This window comes from Aquarana catesbeiana, linkage group LG07 (genome assembly GCF_042186555.1).
Source record: "Aquarana catesbeiana isolate 2022-GZ linkage group LG07, ASM4218655v1, whole genome shotgun sequence".
Classification (NCBI taxonomy): Eukaryota; Metazoa; Chordata; class Amphibia; order Anura; family Ranidae; genus Aquarana; species Aquarana catesbeiana.
Window position 1 is genome coordinate 329,269,425 of NC_133330.1, and position 21,887 is coordinate 329,291,311.

At 43.8% G+C, this 21,887-nt stretch overlaps 1 protein-coding gene across 4 annotated transcripts in view; it reads left to right on the forward strand.

Annotated features, from left to right (window-relative positions):
• Window positions 1-21,887, forward strand: part of KANK4 (KN motif and ankyrin repeat domains 4) — a 198,019-nt gene that overhangs the window by 169,727 nt on the left and 6,405 nt on the right. For all 4 annotated transcript variants that reach the window (XM_073593826.1, XM_073593828.1, XM_073593827.1 and 1 more), the window contains 2 exons: window positions 2,808-2,950; window positions 9,701-9,901. In XM_073593826.1, coding sequence (XP_073449927.1) covers window positions 2,808-2,950; window positions 9,701-9,901 — 344 coding nt within the window. The remainder of the gene's footprint in view (window positions 1-2,807; window positions 2,951-9,700; window positions 9,902-21,887) is intronic.

Genomic DNA, 21,887 nt, shown 5'->3' on the forward strand with positions numbered 1-21,887 from the left:
CACTTTTTTTTTTTTCTTTACAAACTGTGACACTGTGATCCTTCTACTGGTTGTCTTGCAAGACAGCGCTCGCATATCAAGTTGCAATTTAAAAAAACAAAAAAAAAGGTTATTGTATTGTAGCATTATTTTGCATTGTATTATTATTGTTTTATTACATAAAAGGACAAGTTCACTCTTGTAATTAACCCATTCAGCCTTTGTCCCCAGCCCCCCTAAAGTGCACAATCCAGACTATGGACTAAAATCAGAAATAGTAGAATTCCAGATTACAACCTAAGGCCCCTTTCATACGGGGTGGACTCCCCACAATGCCTACAGCTTCAGAGGTTAATGAGGGTTGTTTTAAAGCGTGTTTTCTGCTTGCTCAGAATGTTAATAACATTAGTGTGCATAATCTGGGCATAGGTTCAGTTTACCAAGGTTAAGATGATGTACCCACCCCCTCCAGGTGCCCATGTGCCGGGCTAGCCGCGCATGCACATAAGCATACTGTAGATATGATTGAGGGACTTTGTTCCCGCAGTATGGATACATCCTGTTAAAGTTTATGGGGCTTTAGCGGACAGACACAGTCGGGTATGTCTTTAGACACACTTTAAATACATATGTTTGCAAACTTTGTATCCTAAATTGGGCATATCTTCTAGCCTGGTATTTGTTCACGTTAAACGTTTTTAGGCTTTTAACTGAAGACCGTGGTAAAGTCAGCGGGAAAGATGTGAAACGTAATCAGAAGCGTTTTAGCGGGAAGTCAATATTTCAGGTATTGATCAGAGAGGCTAGGTTTAGAAACTTGTTCTGCTTGGTTTCTAAAGTGCTCAGCTGTATGCAACCACCTGCCTTCAAAATCAATATATTGCAAAGGAAGCAGTTGTCAGCAAGGAGTTAAAGAACAGCTATCACCAAATAACACGCTGTCAAGTCATATGTGCCAAGTGTTTTAATCTGGATATTATTTACTGTAAAAAAAAAAAAATCATTACTTTTGAAATCTGAATGTCAAAACTTTTCGTACAGATTCTGCTGGGTGTGAGGACTGTTTGGAAAGAAAGAGATGGTGCCAATGTGTAGGCAGGTGCAATCTGCTTCCTCCACTCTAGGTGGCGCTTGACCGGAGCGGTACTGGTGCTCTCCCATTGGGTTGTCTGTGTTGAGCCTCTTGCTCCTGCAACCGGACTCTGTGTAATTACTTCCCGCACGCTGTACCCACCCACAAGTCATAAATCACCATGGGGTAATAAAATCATGTACCTTTTTGTATATAGTGCATTCCTTTTTTGTACTTCTCAGCTCAGCACCAGCACTATATTTGCTCTAGATCTTTGAGCACTGGAAGGAAGAGAGAGAGATAGATAGATAGATAGATAGATAGATAGATAGATAGATAGATAGATAGATAGATAGATAGATAGATAGATAGATAGATAGATAGATAGATCTTTTAAATACCTTCAGAGCACCAAACCCAGGTGGTCAACTATGCAAATATCAACCACAAATGTTGTGGTCAAGCTCTGGTCTGCCTCCTTCTAACCCCTGTACCCTCTTTTTGACCACTAGATATGGGTAGCACCATTACCTAAAAGAACAGGTGCATAGAGTAGGAGGATATTGCCAGAGCGTAGACATTGTAGTTATGGTCGATACTTGCATAACAGAACACCTGAGGTTTTGAGGATCTCTGAACGGTATTGTGAGCAGATACCTGGACCTTCTTAGAAGGTAAGGTGAACTCCTGGGTTTAATTTTCTTTTCCGATTTCTTACTATTCTGTTTCCATTCCTTAACAAGCAATGGAAACGCAACCTGACCCTAGACCAGGGTTGTCAAAACTTTTTTTCAAAGAGGGCCAGATTTGATGAAGTGAACATGCGTGAGAGAGAACCTTTAAACCATTTTTTTAAACCATTAAATTCGGTCAAAATGTGTTAGTTCAAGCACTAATACACTGCCCAACAAGAATCCTCCTGCCTTTGTGGCTGTGTGAGAGTAAAAAGATGAGCTTGGGCGTGTTATTTGGATACACCGTATTTATTGGCATATAACACGCTCCTTCACTTTAAGAGGGAAGTTTCAGGAAAAAAAACATAAATTTTAAATTAAGAACTGTAAAGCAAAATAAGGGTCAGTGCCCATCTGCAGAACCCACCATTGCCAGGAATGCAGAACCCACCATTGCCAGGAATGCAGAACCCACCATTGCCAGGAATGCAGAACCCACCATTGCCAGGAATGCAGAACCCACCAATGCCAGGAATGCAGAACCCACCATTGCCATGAATGCAGCCCCCACCATTGCCAGGAATGCAGAACCCACCATTGCCAGGAAGGCTAGACTCACCATTGCCATCAGTGCAGCCTGATTGATGCCCATCCATATCTTTTGTGGCCCCGGCGCTGGGAGATCATTGGGGGCCACAAAAGATATATATGTCCAAATAACCAGGCGGGCTGTTCAAAACCGGAACGTGGGCCACGATTGGCCCACAGGCTGGACTTTGGACATGCCACCTCCTAAGGTAAGGCCATGGATTCCCGTCTGACCTGTCTGGTAGTGTGAGTGATGGGGGGCCAGGTTTGTTTGCCACTTCCCTCAAAATATTGAGCACCAGCCGCCAACTGCCAAACTCCCCATTTAAATCTGTCCTCATGACAAAATAATAGAAACTGAAGTCTACATTTGATAGACGGCATCTTCATTTAAATTTAGGAATTTATTAACCAGTAATATAACATGAGCGGGGTGATGAGTTGGTTTCTGTATAGCGACATTGACCATAAGAAAATCTTTCACTCTTCACTAGGAGTGTGTGACGTTGACCATCAGAATAAAGCGGGGTACACTCCTGTGATGCTTACCCCTTTAGCATCGGCAGAAACGGATGAAGATATGCAAGTTGTGAAAGCTCTTCTCAGTCTTGGCAATGTCAATCTGACTGCCACCCAGGTACGTCAACAACATACATTATTTATATGATTGCATATAAAGAGATATCTATGTATACATTATTTAAACTGCATTGTAGTCATTTTTAAAATGTATCTATAGCCATATTTTTTTTTGGGGGGGGGGGGTTCAATAGAGCAGGGAAGGATTGGAACTCCTTTCAGATGTTTATTGCTGTCTAGTGCCCTGTAGGGGATATTCATCCTCTCTATTTGTCCTGGTGACCACTGGATTAGTACTAGAACAGAGTGATGGAAAAATCCAAACTTCTCATTTGTCACCATACAGGAAGTGAAGGGAAATCTTTCAGTGGGGACACTTGTGATGACATTCTAAAGCAGGCCATACATCCTGCAGGAAAGAAAATTGTTTGATTTCCCCCATCCACACATTCAACGTTGATGGGGAACCCCTCTCGCAGGACTATTGTGTCCCGCCAGCGGGGAGCCTTCCACCGATCGAATTGTGTACAACCAGCCTGCCCATACATGGATCGAAATTTGACTGGTCCCTGCTGAACTAGCCAAATTTTAATCCATGTATGGGCAGGCTTAAAGAAAGGAATGCCTTTTACTTTGGAGATTTGACCTCTCACTTTTTATTGTTTCTACAGGACAGAAAGCAAAGTGAAATTTTCCCATTAAAATCCTGGAGGCAAAAAAAAAAAAAAGGGGCCTTAAGGTTGGGGGGAGGGGGGGGGGGTCTCAAACTGGCGGCCCTCCAGCTGTTGCTAAACTACAAGTCCCATCATTCCCCTGCCTGTGGGAGGAGTCATGCTTGTAACTGTCAGCCTTGCAAAGCCTCATGGGACTTGTAGTAGCTAGCTGGAGGGCCACCAGTTTGAGTCCACCCCCCCGCCCCGCCTTAAGGGGTCTAGAATGGTGGGCGGAGCTTATGGTCACGTAACCACCGCGATTGGCTGTCACAGCGATCACATGATCAGGAGCTTTTCAGTTGGCCGCCGGTAACTATGTCAGGAGCGCGCAGGGCACGTGCTCTCGGCACAGCGCTATTTGCACTATTGCACGCAAATATGCGGCGGCTCGGCGCCAAGGGGTTTAAACGATACAGAGCTACAAAAAAGTTTTGGCCACATGAAGTGAAAGGAAATGACTGTTGTCACTGGAATAAGTCCCCATTGGAAGAGTTCCCCCTCTTTGCCCATTCTGGCGACAACCCACAATTTTAGATTTTCCCTCACCAGTGGCAATAATCAGGAGAAATAGAGACTCCGAATCTCCCCAACTGGGACACAAATGGCAATAAATAACTGCCAAAGGATCGCAACCCTTCAACACTCCATCAAAAACTATAATAAAACAAGTTTGGGCTTTAGATACACTGTAAACCCAAAGTGAGAATGTATCTTAGGTGAAAAAAAATATGGCAGTTAGTGCAGCTTTTAAAGTGGTTGTAAACCCTTACCTATACCCAGTGAAGTGACTGGCCTCAGGTGATACACAGAGATGAAGCAAAGACTCCTACATAAGTTTTACCTGTTTATCTGCAGTCTGCTCTCTGCAGATAGCAGAGAGCTAAAATTACACACTGCAGAGTTCAGTGAGGAGAGCTCTGAGAGCTGATTGAAGGGAAGGGACACACCCCCCTTCACACAGGACCAGAGCTGAGGCTGTCAACCACAGGCTGTGTGCTGAAAGCTCCCTCGTTACCTTTTTTTTTTTTCTTGGTGTCAGTAAAAATTGTCAGAAGTGATTAATGCTGATAGCAGAGGAAGGAGGCAGCAGACATAAATGACACTTAGTGCTCTTAATTGAGACAAGTGCACACTATAGAGGATATGCTTTGGTCTTATGTTAAGATACTATTTTTTACTATGTACAGTGGTACCTTGGATTACGAGCATAATCCGTTCCAGGAGATGCTTGTAATCCAAAGCATATCAAAGCGAGTTTCCCCATAGAAGTCAATGGAAACGAAGATAATGTGTTCCGCATTGACTTCTATTACATGCAATACCGCATGTGGCCAGAGGTGGGGGGGGGGCGCCAGAGAGTCTCGGAAACACTCAGAAACACTCGGGGACAGCTCGGCTGAAGTCGAAAAGCCTTGGAAAGGCTCGGGAACAGAGTATTTCCAAGCATTTCCGAGTGATTCCGAGTATCTCCGAACGGCTCTGAACCGTTCCGAGTGTCCCTGGCGCCCCCCGCACCTCTGGCCAAATGCAGTACTGCACCGCCCATTAGCTTGAATTCTGCTCATTTTGCGAGACAACACTCACAAACTGAGTCACAATTTTAAGAAAAAAGTTGCTCGTCTCTCAAAACGCTCGTTAACCGCATTACTCGTAAACCAAAGTTCCGCTGTATAAATAAATATTTGGATTTTTGTATCTTTATAAACAAAAATGATCCATCATCCGGGTGTACTTTTTTTTGGTTGCCAACAAAGTCCCATAAGAAATGCTTGTTTCTTACCATAGTTATTAGTAGGGATGGTGGCAACCAGTACCTACAATTGAAGTGGCACTATTCTTCTGCTTTGTTCATATTCCATGTCTGAGGTTTACAAGCACTTTTATTAAAATGGACGTGTGTGTATATATATATATATATATATATATATATATATATATATATGTGTGTGTGTAGATAGATAGATATTAAAGGAACGTGACATTAAAAACATTTAATTATTGGTATGCTTTTATTACTGTTCTTTTATTTTACCATTTCCATCAAATTGTTGCCGAACTAGGACATCGCAGAAGCCGCTTTAAATATTTTAAGACTTGAATAATTCTCAGATCCTCAATTTTACATTTCACCCCAGCTGTAGTACAAATAGTGATTGTAATTGTACAGAATGAATTCCTTCTCCAGACACAGAGTTCTTGTTTTTTTTCATCTCATTTATATGAATATATTCAGAATGGCGTCACAGAAAAATGTGTTCAAGAGCGTCACACAACTGAAGTTTCCTATTGTTCCATCCATTGGAGCATGGGAAAGTCTTTTGACATTATAGGTAAACTTGTGCCATAGGCAGGCACAATGCCGAAAAATGTATGAACTATTACAGCTACAAAATGTATGAACTATTACAGCTACAAAATGTATGAACTATTACAGCTACAAAATGTATGAACTATTACAGCTACAAAATGTATGAACTATTACAGCTACAAAATGTATGAACTATTACAGCTATAAACATTTGCTTGTTAGAAATGATGCGTTTCCAATTCCAATGTTCTCCAATTCCCTGGCACTTTGTCTCCCCTCCCCTCTTTGCACCCCCTTTTTTCTCTGTCCCCTTCCCCACATTTTTTCTTTTCTCTTGTTGGTTCTCCTTTTTTGGTGAAGATTGGTAAAGGTTTTGGAGAACAACATACAGTTGTTATTTTATGTGATACTTTTTATTGATACAAAAATTAAAAACATGTAAGCACGGCGTACAATACTCTAGAAATATCCTAGACCTAGATGTTACAAATTAATCAATGTGATTTTCTTCATCCGACTTTTTTTTTTTTTGAAAATTCTTTTTATTTCAATTTCCATTGTAAAGTTACAAACCTGTAAACATTCAACGTACAGCACTACAAAGCATCAGCAGCAGTGAACAATGCAGCTCCCATACAATAATAACCAGTTCCATCCAAGGAAATAAACATAAATCACACATTCAAGCACGTAAGGCAGCCTTCCTCAACATTTTAACCCTAGAGGAACCCCAAAAATAATTTTCAGGTCTCGAGGAACCCTTACTAAAACCAATTTATCAGGGGTCAATAGGAACAATGCCCCTTATACTGGTGTCCAATAGGAAGAATGTCTCACTTAAAGTGGTGCTCAGAATGTCACCCTTAAAGGCAGCTAAAAAAATATTTGGCGTCATGCTGCTGGCTTTGCTAAGTGATGCTGAACCTTGAACTCTGTAGGCATTATCAAAAAGGTGGTTCATCAGCCACAGCTCAAGGAACCCCTATAGCAACCACTGGAGGAACCCCACAGTTCCACGGAACCCTGGTTGAGAATGGCTGACGTAGGGTATCAAAGCTTAACACCCCCAAGAATAGCAATAGTGATTATACCAGGTGGTCACCAAGGTCCTGCCCATAACACGTACTTCTAACCCTACAATCAATCAGTCTGAAGCTGTAGAATTGTCATTAATCCAACCACCCCACATCTTTTCAAATTTAGATGGCACCCCTCTACTGAGATATGTAGCTTTTTAGAATGGTAAGGTATTATTTACGAACGCTTTCCAGGCCATGATGTTTCTTCCATGAGAGAATTATTATTTTATGTGCATAAAACAGAAGCAGGGTAGGTAGCGTCCGGATTACGTTTTTTGGTGCTAACAGATCTACCAGGCCCAATAAGCTTATTTCTATAGAGGGTCTAATGATAATCACCATGACCGACTTAAAACAATCCAGAACAGTTGAATGTGTGCGCAATTCCAAAAAATGTGCAGAAAATCCGGTCAACACCTCCAACAGCTCGAGGAGTATGTGGGAACATTTTTTCACAAGTTTAGCTGGAGTGTAATAAATTCTATGGAGAAATTTAAATTGTATCAGGTGATCCCGTGCTGACACCAGTCTGGAGAAGGTAGAGCTCCATAAGTCATCCCTGTCAAGCTGCGGGAAGTACGCCAACCAGGCTTTGTGACACGGGGTCAGAATCTTAGTAGTGTCTATGAACAATTGTTTGCAAAGAGTGAATAAGGCTTTAGCAAGATCTTTTTCTCTAAGCAAGGATTCCAAATCGCTAACCTGCACACAGATACCGGTGGATCCAAATTGGGCATTAAAGGCGTGCCTAAACTGGAGATAACGTAAGAGGTTGCGAATTAGGGAGCTGGAACTGGATGTGACCATCTTGATCCCATACCCCGTCCATGTGATTGGGTCAGGGTAGGAAAGGAACTGGATCAGCTGAGGATTATGCTATAATGGCATATGTGGGGACACTGGGCTCTCCTGAAATTCAGCTCTCCTGGTCACCTCCCACGCTCGGACATCAGATCGCATACATCCAGTAAGGGGATAAGAGACCCTGCACCCACGGAACACTAAAGGAGACAATGCCTCATAAGATCCTACGACTGCGGCCTCCAATGTTACTGCTGCATAATCATCAGGTTGTGTCAACCACCTAAGGGCACAACCAATTGCATCCGACGTGCTTGAGAGAAATCAAATCTCCTTCATCAGGGATGTTTGGTGCATCACATCTGGCAAAAATATGAATACAATCTATCCACGGGGGGGAGAACCTCTGGGGGGATCTAGGATGGAAAAGGACCTGGGGGTCCTAGTAGATGATAGGCTCAGCAATGGCATGTGTAGCAATAACTCTCGGTGGAGCTGCTGATTTAAATCGGGCTGTTACCGTCACCTTTTTACCTTTAGTATCACCAATACCAGAACTTGGAGTCCATGTTGAGCTTTGTCTCTGACAATGTAGGCACCAGTGACTTTAGTACTTTTTCAATGCTTTAATAGGAAGTAACTTGAAGAAGTAGCAGGAAAGAGGTAGAAGAAGAGTTGCAGGGAGGCTCAAATACCTTTTCTTTAGCACACTAAGGAATTTGAAGTCTTGGGGATAAATATACCTTCAGTCCAGAATTAAATCTTTGCCCATCCGGATAGGCCTCTCTCACTGACCTAGCAGCCGGAGTGTAGCACAAACAAAAAGTCTCTGTCACAGACTTGAGGAGAACAATTTTACTGTACGATCCTCTGCCACAGGACGTAGTAGTAATTTTAGATGAGCTGCAACACAGTACTAGAACCTTTAAGCCGACCCGGCAGTACTTGTGCGATAGATTAGGTTAAGATGCATCCTCCAATTGGGTCACCAGGCCCCTCTTGAGACACCAGCATTCCGCACGGTCCTCTCCAAAGATGGGTCCTCCCCTGGGTATTCTCAATTGTCCGGCTTCTTCCCGCAGGACAGACAGCACAGGACCATCTCCATAGTAGTAGGCCCCAGACAAGCCTCTGGGCCCACTTGCACGGCTGCAGCAACGCAACCCTCCGGCCTGGAGGGCCATGAGATTGAACTCCCGGTCACATGCCTTTAGGCCAGGAGGGCCAGCAGGCGAAAGAGAAAGAAAAATGGCGTCTGCCCCTTAAGTACCCTCTCCCAGAGTGCACAGCAGCAGACCACCTCTGCCGAGTTGTCTCCGAGAAAGAAGAGCACTCAATATAAGTCAGCTTGTTGCTTTCCAACACTGACCTATGGTGACAACGACACCTACAGGCAACAGTGCGGAACTGCACGCAACACAGCCAACGGTTTGGTCATGAGATTCCCACAGCTCCAGCTCCCCCTACAATGACTGGGCCATGGGAGCCTATAGGTGATGTCACGGCTCCCGGTATTCTCAGCCTTTATCGAGCATTCCCTGAGCTGGAACATGTGACCGGAGCAGATTAAAATAAGGTAAGTACACGCATGTTTACAGGTTAGACAGCATAGGTAGGAGAGAATATATATATTTTTTAAATAGCTAGACTTAGACCTTAAAAGAGACCCAAACTGTATGAACTATATAGCGTCATGCACATCCACAGTTCTGTCTCACACAAAAGCTGTACAGTTGCCGGAATCGCTTTCATCTGAAAGAAGACAGTTGGTTTGTCAAAGATAAAAGCTTTCAGGACCTCCCTTACGTCCCTTTCTCAAGCTTTATGCAATAAAACCCAGAATGGTTGTTGAAGCGATTGTTGAGGGTAAAGTGATGTGAGAGCTGATCTTGGGATCTCTCTTCCAGGGTGGGCAGACAGCGCTGATGCTTGGTATTAGCCATGGCAGGTCCGACATGGTAAAAGTTCTGCTGGAGTGCGGGGCAGATGTGAACCTGCAGGATGTGGATGGAGAGTCCGCTCTGATGATGGCCTGTCATTTGGGAAATGTGGAAATCGTCAAGCTTATTTTGTCTCAACCAGACTGTAATGTGGAATTGATGGATAAGGTAAGATCACAAGGGTCTGAAAGGAATTTTTTCAGTCTTTATTGTCATTTCTCCGCTAAAAGGGGGGAAAAAAAACAAAAAACTAATTATACTATAATTATATAACTTTTCAATGTATTCAAAAAACATTTTAATGGGATGTGCATACATACATACAATACAGTACCTTGAAAAAGTATTCATACCCCTTGAAATTTTCCACATTTTGTCATGGTACAACCAAAAATGTAAATGTATTTTATTAGGATTTTATGTGATAGACCAACACAAAGTGGCACATAATTGTGAAGTGGAAGGAAAATGATAAATGGTTTTCAAACTTTTTTTACAAATAAATATGTGAAAAGTGTGAGGGGTACATTTGCATGTCGCCCCCCGGAGTCAATACTTTGTAGAATCCCCTTTCACTGCAATTACAGCTGCAAATCTTTTTGGGGATGTCTCTACCAGCTTTGCACATCTAGAGAGGGACATTTTTGCCCATTCTTCTTTGCAAAATATCTCAAGCTCTGTCAGATTGGATGGAGAGCATCCGTGATCAGCAATTTTCAAGTCTTACCACAGATTCTCAATTGGATTTAGGTCTGGACTTTGACTGGGCCATTCTAACACATGAATATGCTTTGATGTAAACCATTCCATTGTAGATCTGGCTGGATGTTTAGGGTCGTTGTCCTGCTGGAAGGTAAACCTCCGCCCCAGTCTCAAGTCTTTTGCAGACTAACAGGTTTTCTTCTAAGATTGTCCTGTATTTGGCTCCATCCATCTTCCCATCAACTCTGACCAGCTTCCCTGTCCCTGCTGAAGAAAAGCATCCCCACAACATGATGCTGCCACCACCATGTTTTCACGGTGGGGATGGTGTGTTTAGGTTGATGTGCCACACATAGCGTTTTGCTTTTAGGCCAAAGAGCTCAATTTTGGTCTGATCTGACCAGAGCACCTTCTTCCACATGTTTGCTGTGTCCTCCACATGGCTTCTCGCAAACTGCAAACAGGACTTCTTATGGCTTTCTTTCACCAATGTCTTTCTTCTTGTCACTCTTCCGTAAAGGCCAGATTTGTGGAGAGCACGACTAATAGTTGTCCTGTGGACAGATTCTCCCACCTGAGCTGTGGATCTCTGCAGCTCCTCCAGAGTTACCATGGACCTCTTGGCTGATTCTCTGATGAATGCTCTCCTTGCCCGGCCTTTCAGTTTAGGTGGACGGCCATGTCTTGGTAGGTTTGCAGTTGTGTCATACTCTTTCCATTTTCGGATGATGGATTGAAAAGTGCTCCCTGAGATGTTCAAAGCTTGGGATATTTTTTTATAACCTAAACACGGCTTTAAACTTCTCCACAACTTTATTCCTGACCTGTCTGGTGTGTTCCTTGGCCTTCACTATGCTGTTTGTCCATTAAAGTTCTCTAACAAACCTCTGAGGGCTTCAAAGAACAGATGTATTTAAACTGAGATTAAATGACACACAGGTGGACAGTATTTACTAATTAGGTGACTTCTGAAGGCAATTGGTTCCACTAGGTTTTAGTTAGGGGTATCAGAGTAAAGGGGGCAGAATACAAATGCACGCCATCATTTTCAGATATTTGTAAAAAAAATTTGAAAACCATTTATAATTTTCCTTCTACTTTACAATTATGCCACTTTGTGTTGGTCGATCACATAAATTCCCAATACATATAGACACTGTACATATACTCGCCTAGCTGCACTCCCTTGCTACCTCCCCTCACTACAAAAGTCCTCCCTTACCAGAGCAGGTCTGTTATGAGAGACTCATACGATCCCCCTTATGTGACAGTGCCCAGACCTGGTCCGCCAATCACCAGGCCCAAACATGGGTGCCATGATGTCATCCACCTACCTAAACTCCAACACTGAAAATTAGACAGCCCAATGCTGCATTAGGTAGCCTAGGAGGGAGCCTGGCTGGGTGATTATTCAAAAGGGGAGGGGGGGACGCTATGTTCACCGCTGATGATATATTAATCGTAGTAGAGATTAATAACCCACATGACCCCTAGCAATAAACGGCACATTAGTCTTGTTTAGCATTAGTGCAATTTTTTTTTTTTTGAAGTAAGAAATGGTTTCTCCTCTCCCCTTCACAAAATTAAATATTAACCATTGCAGTCCGGGCCCAGCCACACTACAAGGAATAATTTCTTATCTGGCTGGAGTTGGCCTTTCACCATACATAGTTGCTGGTAAATCCAAAGACGATTGTACAATCGGATTGTAACATGCTGCCAGATTTTTCTTTTCTGTTTGCATTTGGAATGTTCTATTATGGGGAATACATACATGCTGGGAGGTGGGGGGGTCATGCTGCTGAGGTCCCCCAAAGCCAGTAGGCGATTCATCCAACCAGCCATAACTGAGATCTCCATTTTTTTCCTAGACTGACCCTATAAATAATGTGTTGCAAAGTAAAACCAGAACACAGCAGTACATGATCAGAACACAGAAGAAGAATGTAACACAATCTCCCTGAGAATTGCCTCAAAGCTTTCTAAGCCGATGCCACGGAGATCTGCAGGCAGTAAGACACTGGAAACAAATTCAATTACATGCAACGCTGCCCTAACACGCAGAACCGAAGAATATTTATTAGATTTAATACACACTGCAAAACATCTCGGCAGAAAATATATGTGATGAAGTGGAAAATTAGTTTAGTTCAGTTTCTGTACAAAGTCCGTTTTTTTGGGGGAGAAAACTGGAATGCAGTGTAGGTGAACGCCAATGGTCAGATCACTCAGAAATTGGGTCAGGGAGTTGGGTGAGGGCGGGGGTGGGGGGGGGGGGGGTAGAGGGGTAAATGAGGGCAGGGTAAAATAGGGATTGTGGGGTGGGAGAGTTGGAATGGAAAAGGCTGTGATCGCTGGAAGAGGATGAGGATGGGCGGGTCATTGTGAGACATGGGTGCAGAGGTGACAGCTGGTGAAGGGAAGGAGGAGGCAAAAGATGGTCAGAGACTGCAGACATGATACAAGAGATGGTCAGAGACGCAGACATGATACAAGTGATGTAAACAAGGCCTGGGGAATGCCCAGGAAAAAATTTCAAGCCTACTTACCACCAGCTCGCAGACAACCAAATTAACCTGTCTAACAGTATGTGTTAAAAACAGGGATTTAGTCCGCACGTATTTGCAAACGCATGCGTAAGCCACAGAGCCTCGTCACGGCACCCTGATATCTGTGGTCCTAACACTAAAATATGAGTGTCCCTACAGTGGAGGCACATACATTCTGATGGATAAATGAGAGCAGGTGGACTGAAGGGCAGCCCATCCCTTCTTAAAAGGTACAGGGGCAAACTAGACACCCAGCAAATAGCACAATGGCTGCAAAGGTGCTGATATAAGAGATGGTCAGAGACTGCAGACATGATACAAGAGATGGTCAGAGACTGCAGACATGATACAGGAGATGGTCAGAGACTGCAGACATGGTACAAGAGATGGTCAGAGACTGCAGACATGGTACAAGAGAGGGTCAGAGACTGCAGACATGATACAAGAGAGGATCAGAGACCGCAGACATGGTACAAGAGAGGGTCAGAGCCTGCAGACATGGTACAAGAGAGGGTCAGAGACTGCAGAGATAGTCAGACTGCAGACATGATACAAGAGATGGTCAGAGACTGCAGAGGTGATACAAGAGATGGTCAGAGACCTCAGACATGGTACAAGAGAGGGTCAGAGACTGCAGCCATGATACAAGAGATGGTCAGAGACTGCAGACATGATACAAGAGAGGGTCAGAGACCGCAGAGATAGTCAGACTGCAGACATGATACAAGAGATGGTCAGAGACTGCAGACATGATACAAGAGAGGGTCAGAGACTGCAGACATGGTACAAGAGAGGGTCAGAGACTGCAGACATGATACAAGAGATGGTCACAGACTACATACATGGTACACAAGATGGTCAGAGACTGCAGAGATAGTACAAGAGGTGGTCAGAGACTGCAGAGATGGTCAGAGCCTGCAGACATGATACAAGAGATGGTCATAGACTGCAGACATGATACAAGAGATGGTCAGAGACTGCAGACATGATACAAGAGATGGTCCCAGATTGCAGACATGATACAAGTGAGGGGCAGAGACTGCAGACATGGTACAAGAGAGGGTCAGAGACTGCAGACATGATACAACAGATGGTCACAGACTGCAGACATGATACAAGAGATGGTCACAGACTGCAGACAGGATACAGGAGATGGTCAGAGACTACAGACATGATACAGGAGATGGTCAGAGACTGCAGACATGGTACAAGAGACGGTCAGAGACTGCAGACATGGTACAAGAGAGGGTCAGAGACTGCAGACATGATACAAGAGATGGTCCCAGACTGCAGACATGATACAAGAGATGGTCCCAGGCTACATACATGGTACAAAAGATGGTTAGAGACTGCAGAGATGGTACAAGAGATGGTCAGAGACTGCAGAGATGGTACAAGAGATGGTCAGAGACTGCATACTTGGTACAAGAGATGGTCAGAGACTGCAGATCTAGTTCAAGAGATGGTCAGAGACTGCAGACATGATACAAGAGATGGTCAGAGACTGCAGATCTAGTTCAAGAGATGGTCAGAGACTGCAGACATGATACAAGAGATGGTCAGAGACTGCAGACACGATGCAAGTGGTGTGGTGAAGTTGCAGTCAGTGTATACAGCTCTGGGGAAGCCTGTCCTCTCTCTTCCTCTAGAATACACTTATATGATCCCTCCCCCCTCCTCAGTGTGCAGCCGTAGCTGGAGCTCTGTTCACTTACATTAGCAGTGTCCCGGTCTGGATTGCACTCGGGTCCCCTCAGACTCCCAGCCGTCCAGGTCAGCAGCAGTGTCCCGGTCCAGATAGAGAGTCTCCTCACACTCGGGGTCCTACCGTTGTCACTGGGTAGTAGATGGAGGTGCGCAGAATAAAGTTCTTCCTCCTCTGAATGTCAGGGCCTCAATGCACCTGATTAGTTGCTGTGATGTTAGACATTTTCACAGGCAGGAGTTCCGCCACTGGTGTGGGCTTTTCCCAGTGATGCCACTGGGAGGAGGAGGCGGGGATGGAGGAGACGGCCAGAGCAGTAGTAGTAATAGAGGGGAACTCTTCCAATACGAAAAATAGTTCTGGTGACCTGGGGGGGTTCCAAATGAATTGTCTTAATTTGCAGGGATTTCCTCTCACTTCCTGTTTGGTTATGGGACAGGAAGTGAAGGGAAATCTCTGCAATGGGACACAGATTGGGGGGGTGGGGATCTGCCAGGGGTTATAACCCTTCCTTGCTCTATCCAAAAATGAAATTGCCTACAGTTCTACTTTAACTGATCCTGGGCCAGAAAGTTTGTGTCCATTAACATCAGCAGCCTGCATGTACCTCTAGAAATCAGACATTAGGCTCGATCCACAAAGGTTTATCACATGAGTGCTCAACCGGTGACCCTCCAGCTGTTGCGGAACTACAAGTCCCATCATGCCTCTGCCTTTGGCAGTCATCCTTCTACTGTCAGCCTTGCAATGCCTCGTGAGACTTGTAGTTCTATTACAACCAGAGGGCCACAGGTTGAGCACCCATGTATGAGAATCTCGCTTTTCAGCTGCGTGACCAGAGGTGGCCCCGTCCATTAAGGGTGCACGGGTGCCGCCCCCCCATCCACCCATGCGTCTGGCCCCCTAATCTACATGCAGGGCGCCAGATGCATGGATTCCAATGGTGAGGTGTTCTTTTTTGAAGCCTATTGGAGCCTCTGGCTCTAATCATGTGCTTCAAAAAAAAAAAAAAAGGGTGGGCTTGGGGTGCTGAGCCACCCAGTTGTGTGACAATAGCAAATTCATATTTGCTATTCTCACACCGATCCTCCTCCCAGCCAATCAGGAAGCGGGTCCTGAGACCTGTCACCCGATTGGCTGAAAGGACAGGTGATCCTATTGGATGCCTAGGAGGAGGAGAAGATGCACGGCGGAAGCCGCGTTGATGCAGAGGAGGAGGAGGAGACGCCTGCTGCCTGTAGGAGCGCTGCCCATCCGGAACCTAGATGGTGTAAGTGCGGGGGGTTGGATGACTGACCCCCGGGGGGTGAGGTGGGGGTTACAGATGACCCAATCAAGCGGGGGGGGGGTTATTTGCCCCCCCCCCCAAAAAAAAACCCACCAGTGCGTGACTAATTTGCACATTTCACACTTTTCTTTAAAAACATGGATCCTTTATTGCGTTAGCTGTGTGAATTGACCCTCTTCACTGTTTATCTCAGTGCCGCCATTTTTTTTTTTTTGTCTTTCATTGTATGAATAAAAACGCCTTGCTAGTAATTGCAATCTTACTGCCGATTAAGCTGAATTCACTTTTAATTAAACAAAGCCACAGGATGCGGCCGTGAATGCGGTCACAGGGCGTTTTTAATTTTGCGACTCAGGCAGAGTATAATGGGGGCGCATCAGACTTTTTATTGCTGATTTTTCTGTTTGAGAGCTGTACTGATAATGTGCAGTGTGCTGCATTTCTCCTGCCCGTCACCATGGGAGCAGAAGTTCACATTTCCTGTACATAAGTACCCCAATCATCACCATCAGCTTTTGCTCTTGTCAGAATTAGGGTTGCACCAATACCTTTTTTTTTTTTTTTTTTTAACCAATGAGTACCGATACTATCGGTCAATTACTCTCCGATACCTGAAACCGATACATTTTGTGGTGCGATTTGAGCCCATACAATATGAATCGGCTCAAATCACGCTGCAAAGATTCGTGGTGCGATTCCGGTCCGAACGTGCGGTTTCTCGCACCACTCCTCTGTGAACCCAGGCTGAAGTGACTATGACAAGCCTGCGTTCACACATGAGCAGTGGGGGGGGGGAACCACATGCGATTTGGACAGGAATCGCACCGCATTCCTGTTTAAATCTTATGCAATTCTCTGATGTGCGATTCGAGCCTTTTCAATTTGTATGGGCTCCAATCGCACCGGATAGGTATCGGTTTCGGGTATCGGAAGCATTAGTTACGGGTACTCCTGCAAATGCTTAGTATCGATACCAGTATTGCTGCAACCCTAGTCAGAATATTTGTTCTCTTCATACATTTCAATTAGATTGCAAAAGCAGCTTAACCACTTGCCGACCGTATAACTTACATACACAAGGGAAAGGCAGCTTTGGCTGTGCCAGGTCACATATCTAGTACGTGATCTGACACTTCCAGGTGGAGGTGGGGCAAGAATGCGCATTGCCGGGAGGCTCACTACCACTTTGATCACACACAGTGCTGGGGGTTGGATGACTGACCCCCGGGGAGGGTGGGGGTTACGGGTGACCCAACCAACCAATCCTAACCCCTGAAAAACAACCCCACACCATAATCCCCCCTCCACCAGTTATTATTATACAGGATTTATATAGCGCCAACAGTTTACGTAGCACTTTACAACTTGAGGGTACACAGTAGGAATCAGAGGGCCCTGCTCCTTAGAGCTTACAATCTAAGAGATGATTTGGACCTGTGTACAAAGCAAGGTCCATAAAGACATGGAGGAGCGAGTTTGGATTGGGGGATCTTGACTGACCTGTAGAGAGTCCTGACCTCAACGGACTTATGCCCCGTACACACGGTCGGACATTGTTCGGACATTCCAACAACAAAATCCTAGGATTTTTTCCGACGGATGTTGGTTCAAACTTGTCTTGCATACACACGGTCACACAAAGTTGTCGGAAAATCCGATCATTCTGAACGCGGTGACGTAAAACACGTACGTCGGGACTATAAACGGGGCAGTGGCCAATAGCTTTCATCTCTTTATTTATTCTGAGCATGCGCGGCACTTTGTCCGTCGGATTTGTGTACACACGATAGGAATTTCCGACAACGGATTTTGTTGTCAGAAAATTTTATAGCCTGCTCTCAAACTTCGTGTGTCGGAAAATCCGATGGAAAATGTCCAATGGAGCCCACACACGGTCGGAATTTCCGACAACACGCTCCGATCGGACATTTTCCATCGGAAAATCCGACCGTGTGTACGGGGCATAAGACTGGGATGCCATAAAAATTCATGTGAGTGTCAAGGCAGGTGTCCCAATACTTTTCATAATAGAGTGTATTTTGAAAACAAGGATCCCTGTCCTGTTTTTTCAGCTTTGTGAATTGAGCCAAATGTATTGTCAGAATTTTAATAGACAAACTAAGAAATTCCATGAATGGGGTTGGGTAATTGTATATAGGGTATCTGAGGCTTAGAATTGGGCCTTTATAATGATAGACAACTGCTGGAAACAGTCCTAAAGTTCACAGCTGTCAGTTCTTATTTGTAACTCATGGTCCTTCAGCTTTTGAGGAGCTACATAACCCAGTAGCAAGATTTGTAGTTCCTTAATGGTTGGAAACCGTATAGCTAGTTTATACAATGTTTTGATTGACATCCCTGTTTCCCTGGACCTCAAAGTCTCCGTGTTGAACATGCGACCACCCAACCTGGACCTGGAAATTGCATTCCAAGCAACCAAGGAGGCCATTCCATCCCAGTAGCCCCTTCCGTGGGTTTAAGATTTCCCTTCCTGTGAACTTTTCTACTTCATCAAATTTGACACAAAGAGCAGCATGCTTTGCACAAGATGAAATTCCAGATTATTGCCAAATAACCCAACCCCCCCCCCCCCCCCGTAGCAGGCTAGTCTACAATATTGGGCAAGCCGCGGGGCTCCCCGAAAAGAAAGCTGTAGGCCCCAGCATGGTGTAAACCTTTATGTCTCCTGTTTATATTACCTTATTGGCCATCTTGCAGCGAACTCTTTTCACGTTCAGGTATCCCTGGTGCAAAACATCTCCCTTTATCAGTTACCTGGTGTATAAATCTTGTTAGAAATAGCTCTGCTATGCCTGGAATGTGGCAGCTGGCAGTTACAGGGCACAAGCTGTTATTCCTCAGCTATCGGAGCCAAAGTAAATATGTCACTGCTGAGTTCTGTCATTACCTCAAAATGCTTCCTTCATTTAGACAAGCTCTTGCATTGTAAACTGGGCCCTGCGCAGGGGGAGATACAGAAAGAATGCAGCGTTTTTTTTATAGACTACATTTCTCTAGAGGTGATATTACTATGAGTTTTATGAAGCTCTTAAAACATGTTGACTAAACAGTTTCTATAAACTGCATTGTAGCAAGAAATGCAGGTTCATTGATTAGATCACCCAGGGTGACCTGTACAAATCCCAACACACATCCTATAGATTGATTGCCTGCAGAGCTTGTGGTTTAAACATTTGTTGGAAGTTATAATACAGTAGTTCTGTTATATTCAAAATAAAGAATACGACACCTCCAATGTGACATGATCATAATACAATTCCATTAAATATACATATTGTATATACACGCTATACAAGAAACACTACACCCCCAACATGACCAACCACTGGACATGATCATAATACAATTCTATTACACTCTATACATAGAACACTACACCCCACAACATGACCCACCACTGGACATGATCATAATACAATTCTATTACACTCTATACATAGAACACTACAACCCCCAACATGACCCACCACTGGACATGATCATAATACAATTCTATTACACTCTATACATAGAACACTACACCCCACAACATGACCAACCACTGGACATGATCATAATACAATTCTATTACACTCTATACATAGAACACTACAACCCCCAACATGACCCATCACTGGACATGATCATAATACAATTCTAATACACTCTATACATAGAACACTACAACCCCCAACATGACCCACCACTGGACATGATCATAATACAATTCTATTACACTCTATACATAGAACACTACAACCCCCAACATGACCCACCACTGGACATGATCATAATACAATTCTATTACACTCTATACATAGAACACTACACCCCACAACATGACCCACCACTGGACATGATCATAATACAATTCTATTACACTCTATACATAGAACACTACAACCCCCAACATGACCCATCACTGGACATGATCATAATACAATTCTAATACACTCTATACATAGAACACTACAACCCCCAACATGACCCACCACTGGACATGATCATAATACAATTCTATTACACTCTATACATAGAACACTACAACCCCCAACATGACCCACCACTGGACATGATCATAATACAATTCTATTACACTCTATACATAGAACACTACACCCCACAACATGACCCACCACTGGACATGATCATAATACAATTCTATTACACTCTATACATAGAACACTACAACCCCCAACATGACCCACCACTGGACATGATCATAATACAATTCTATTACACTCTATACATAGAACACTACACCCCACAACATGACCCACCACTGGACATGATCATAATACAATTCTATTACACTCTATAGATAGAACACTACACCCCACAACATGACCCACCACTGGACATGATCATAATACAATTCTATTACACTCTATACATAGAACACTACACCCCACAACATGACCCACCACTGGACATGATCATAATACAATTCTATTACACTCTATAGATAGAACACTACACCCCACAACATGACCCACCACTGGACATGATCATAATACAATTCTATTACACTCTATACATAGAACACTACACCCCCAACATGACCAACCACTGGACATGATCATAATACAATTCTATTACACTCTATAGATAGAACACTACACCCCACAACATGACCCACCACTGGACATAATCATAATACAATTCTATTACACTCTATACATAGAACCCTACAACCCCCAACATGACCAACCACTGGACATGATCTTAATACAATTCTAATACATATAATAAAAGAAAAAAAAGAAAAAATTGGGCATAAGGTTGGACTTTAGAGGCACAATGGACAGTAAAAGATATAAAATTAAATATTTTATATATAACAATACATGGTACAAAAAGCAAAAAAAAAAAGGTGAAGAATTAAAAATATATACACAATACATGACAAGAATGAACATGCATAGTATAAACCAGGGATCTGCAATTAGCGGACCTCCAGCTGTTGCAAAACTACAAGTCCCATCATGCCTCTGCCTCTGGGTGTTATGCTTGTGGCTATCAGAGTCTTGCTATGCCTCATGGGATTTGTAGTTCTGCAACAGCTGGAGGTCCGCTAATTGCATATCCCTGGTATAAACAGTAGTGAGCCCCTGTGCGTCAACGTGTTTCACTGTCTAGTGAGACCTGTTTTCCTCCAACAGACAGTGAAACACGTTGACGCACAGGGGCTCACTACTGTTTATACTATGCATGTTCATTCTTGTCATGTATTGTGTATATATTTTTAATTCTTCACCTTTTTTTGCTTTTTGTACCATGTATTGTTATAAATAAAAGATATAATTTTATATCTATTACTGTCCATTGTGCCTCTAAAGTCCAAACTTTGGGCTCTCTTATGCCCAATTGTTTCTATTATTATATCAAATTCCCATAGGGATGTGGCCATAGGAGTGATTTTGTTATATTTTTCTACAATTTTATTACACTCTATACATAGAACACTACACCCCCAACATGACCCACCACTGGACATAATCATAATGGGCAGCACAGTGGTGTAGTGGGTAGCACTCTTGCCTAGCAGTAAAAAGGGTCGCTGGTTCGAATCCCAACCATGACACTACCTGCGTGGGTTTCCTCCGGGTACTCCGGTTTCCTCCCACACTCCAAAGACATGCTGGTAGGTTAATTGGCTTCTGTCCAAAATTGGCCCTGGTGTATGGGTATGAGTTGGGGACCTTGGATTGTGGGCTCCTCAAGGGTAGGGACTGATGTGGGTGTGCGATGGGTATGCATAAATTGACGGCGATATATGGGTACCTTAAATAAATAATAATAGAAGAGCATCCTAATGACACACATTGTACAGGGATAGGGACAATTGTAGACACACACCCACTCTTACTCAGGTTGAACTGGATGGACTGGTGTCTTTATTCAACCTTA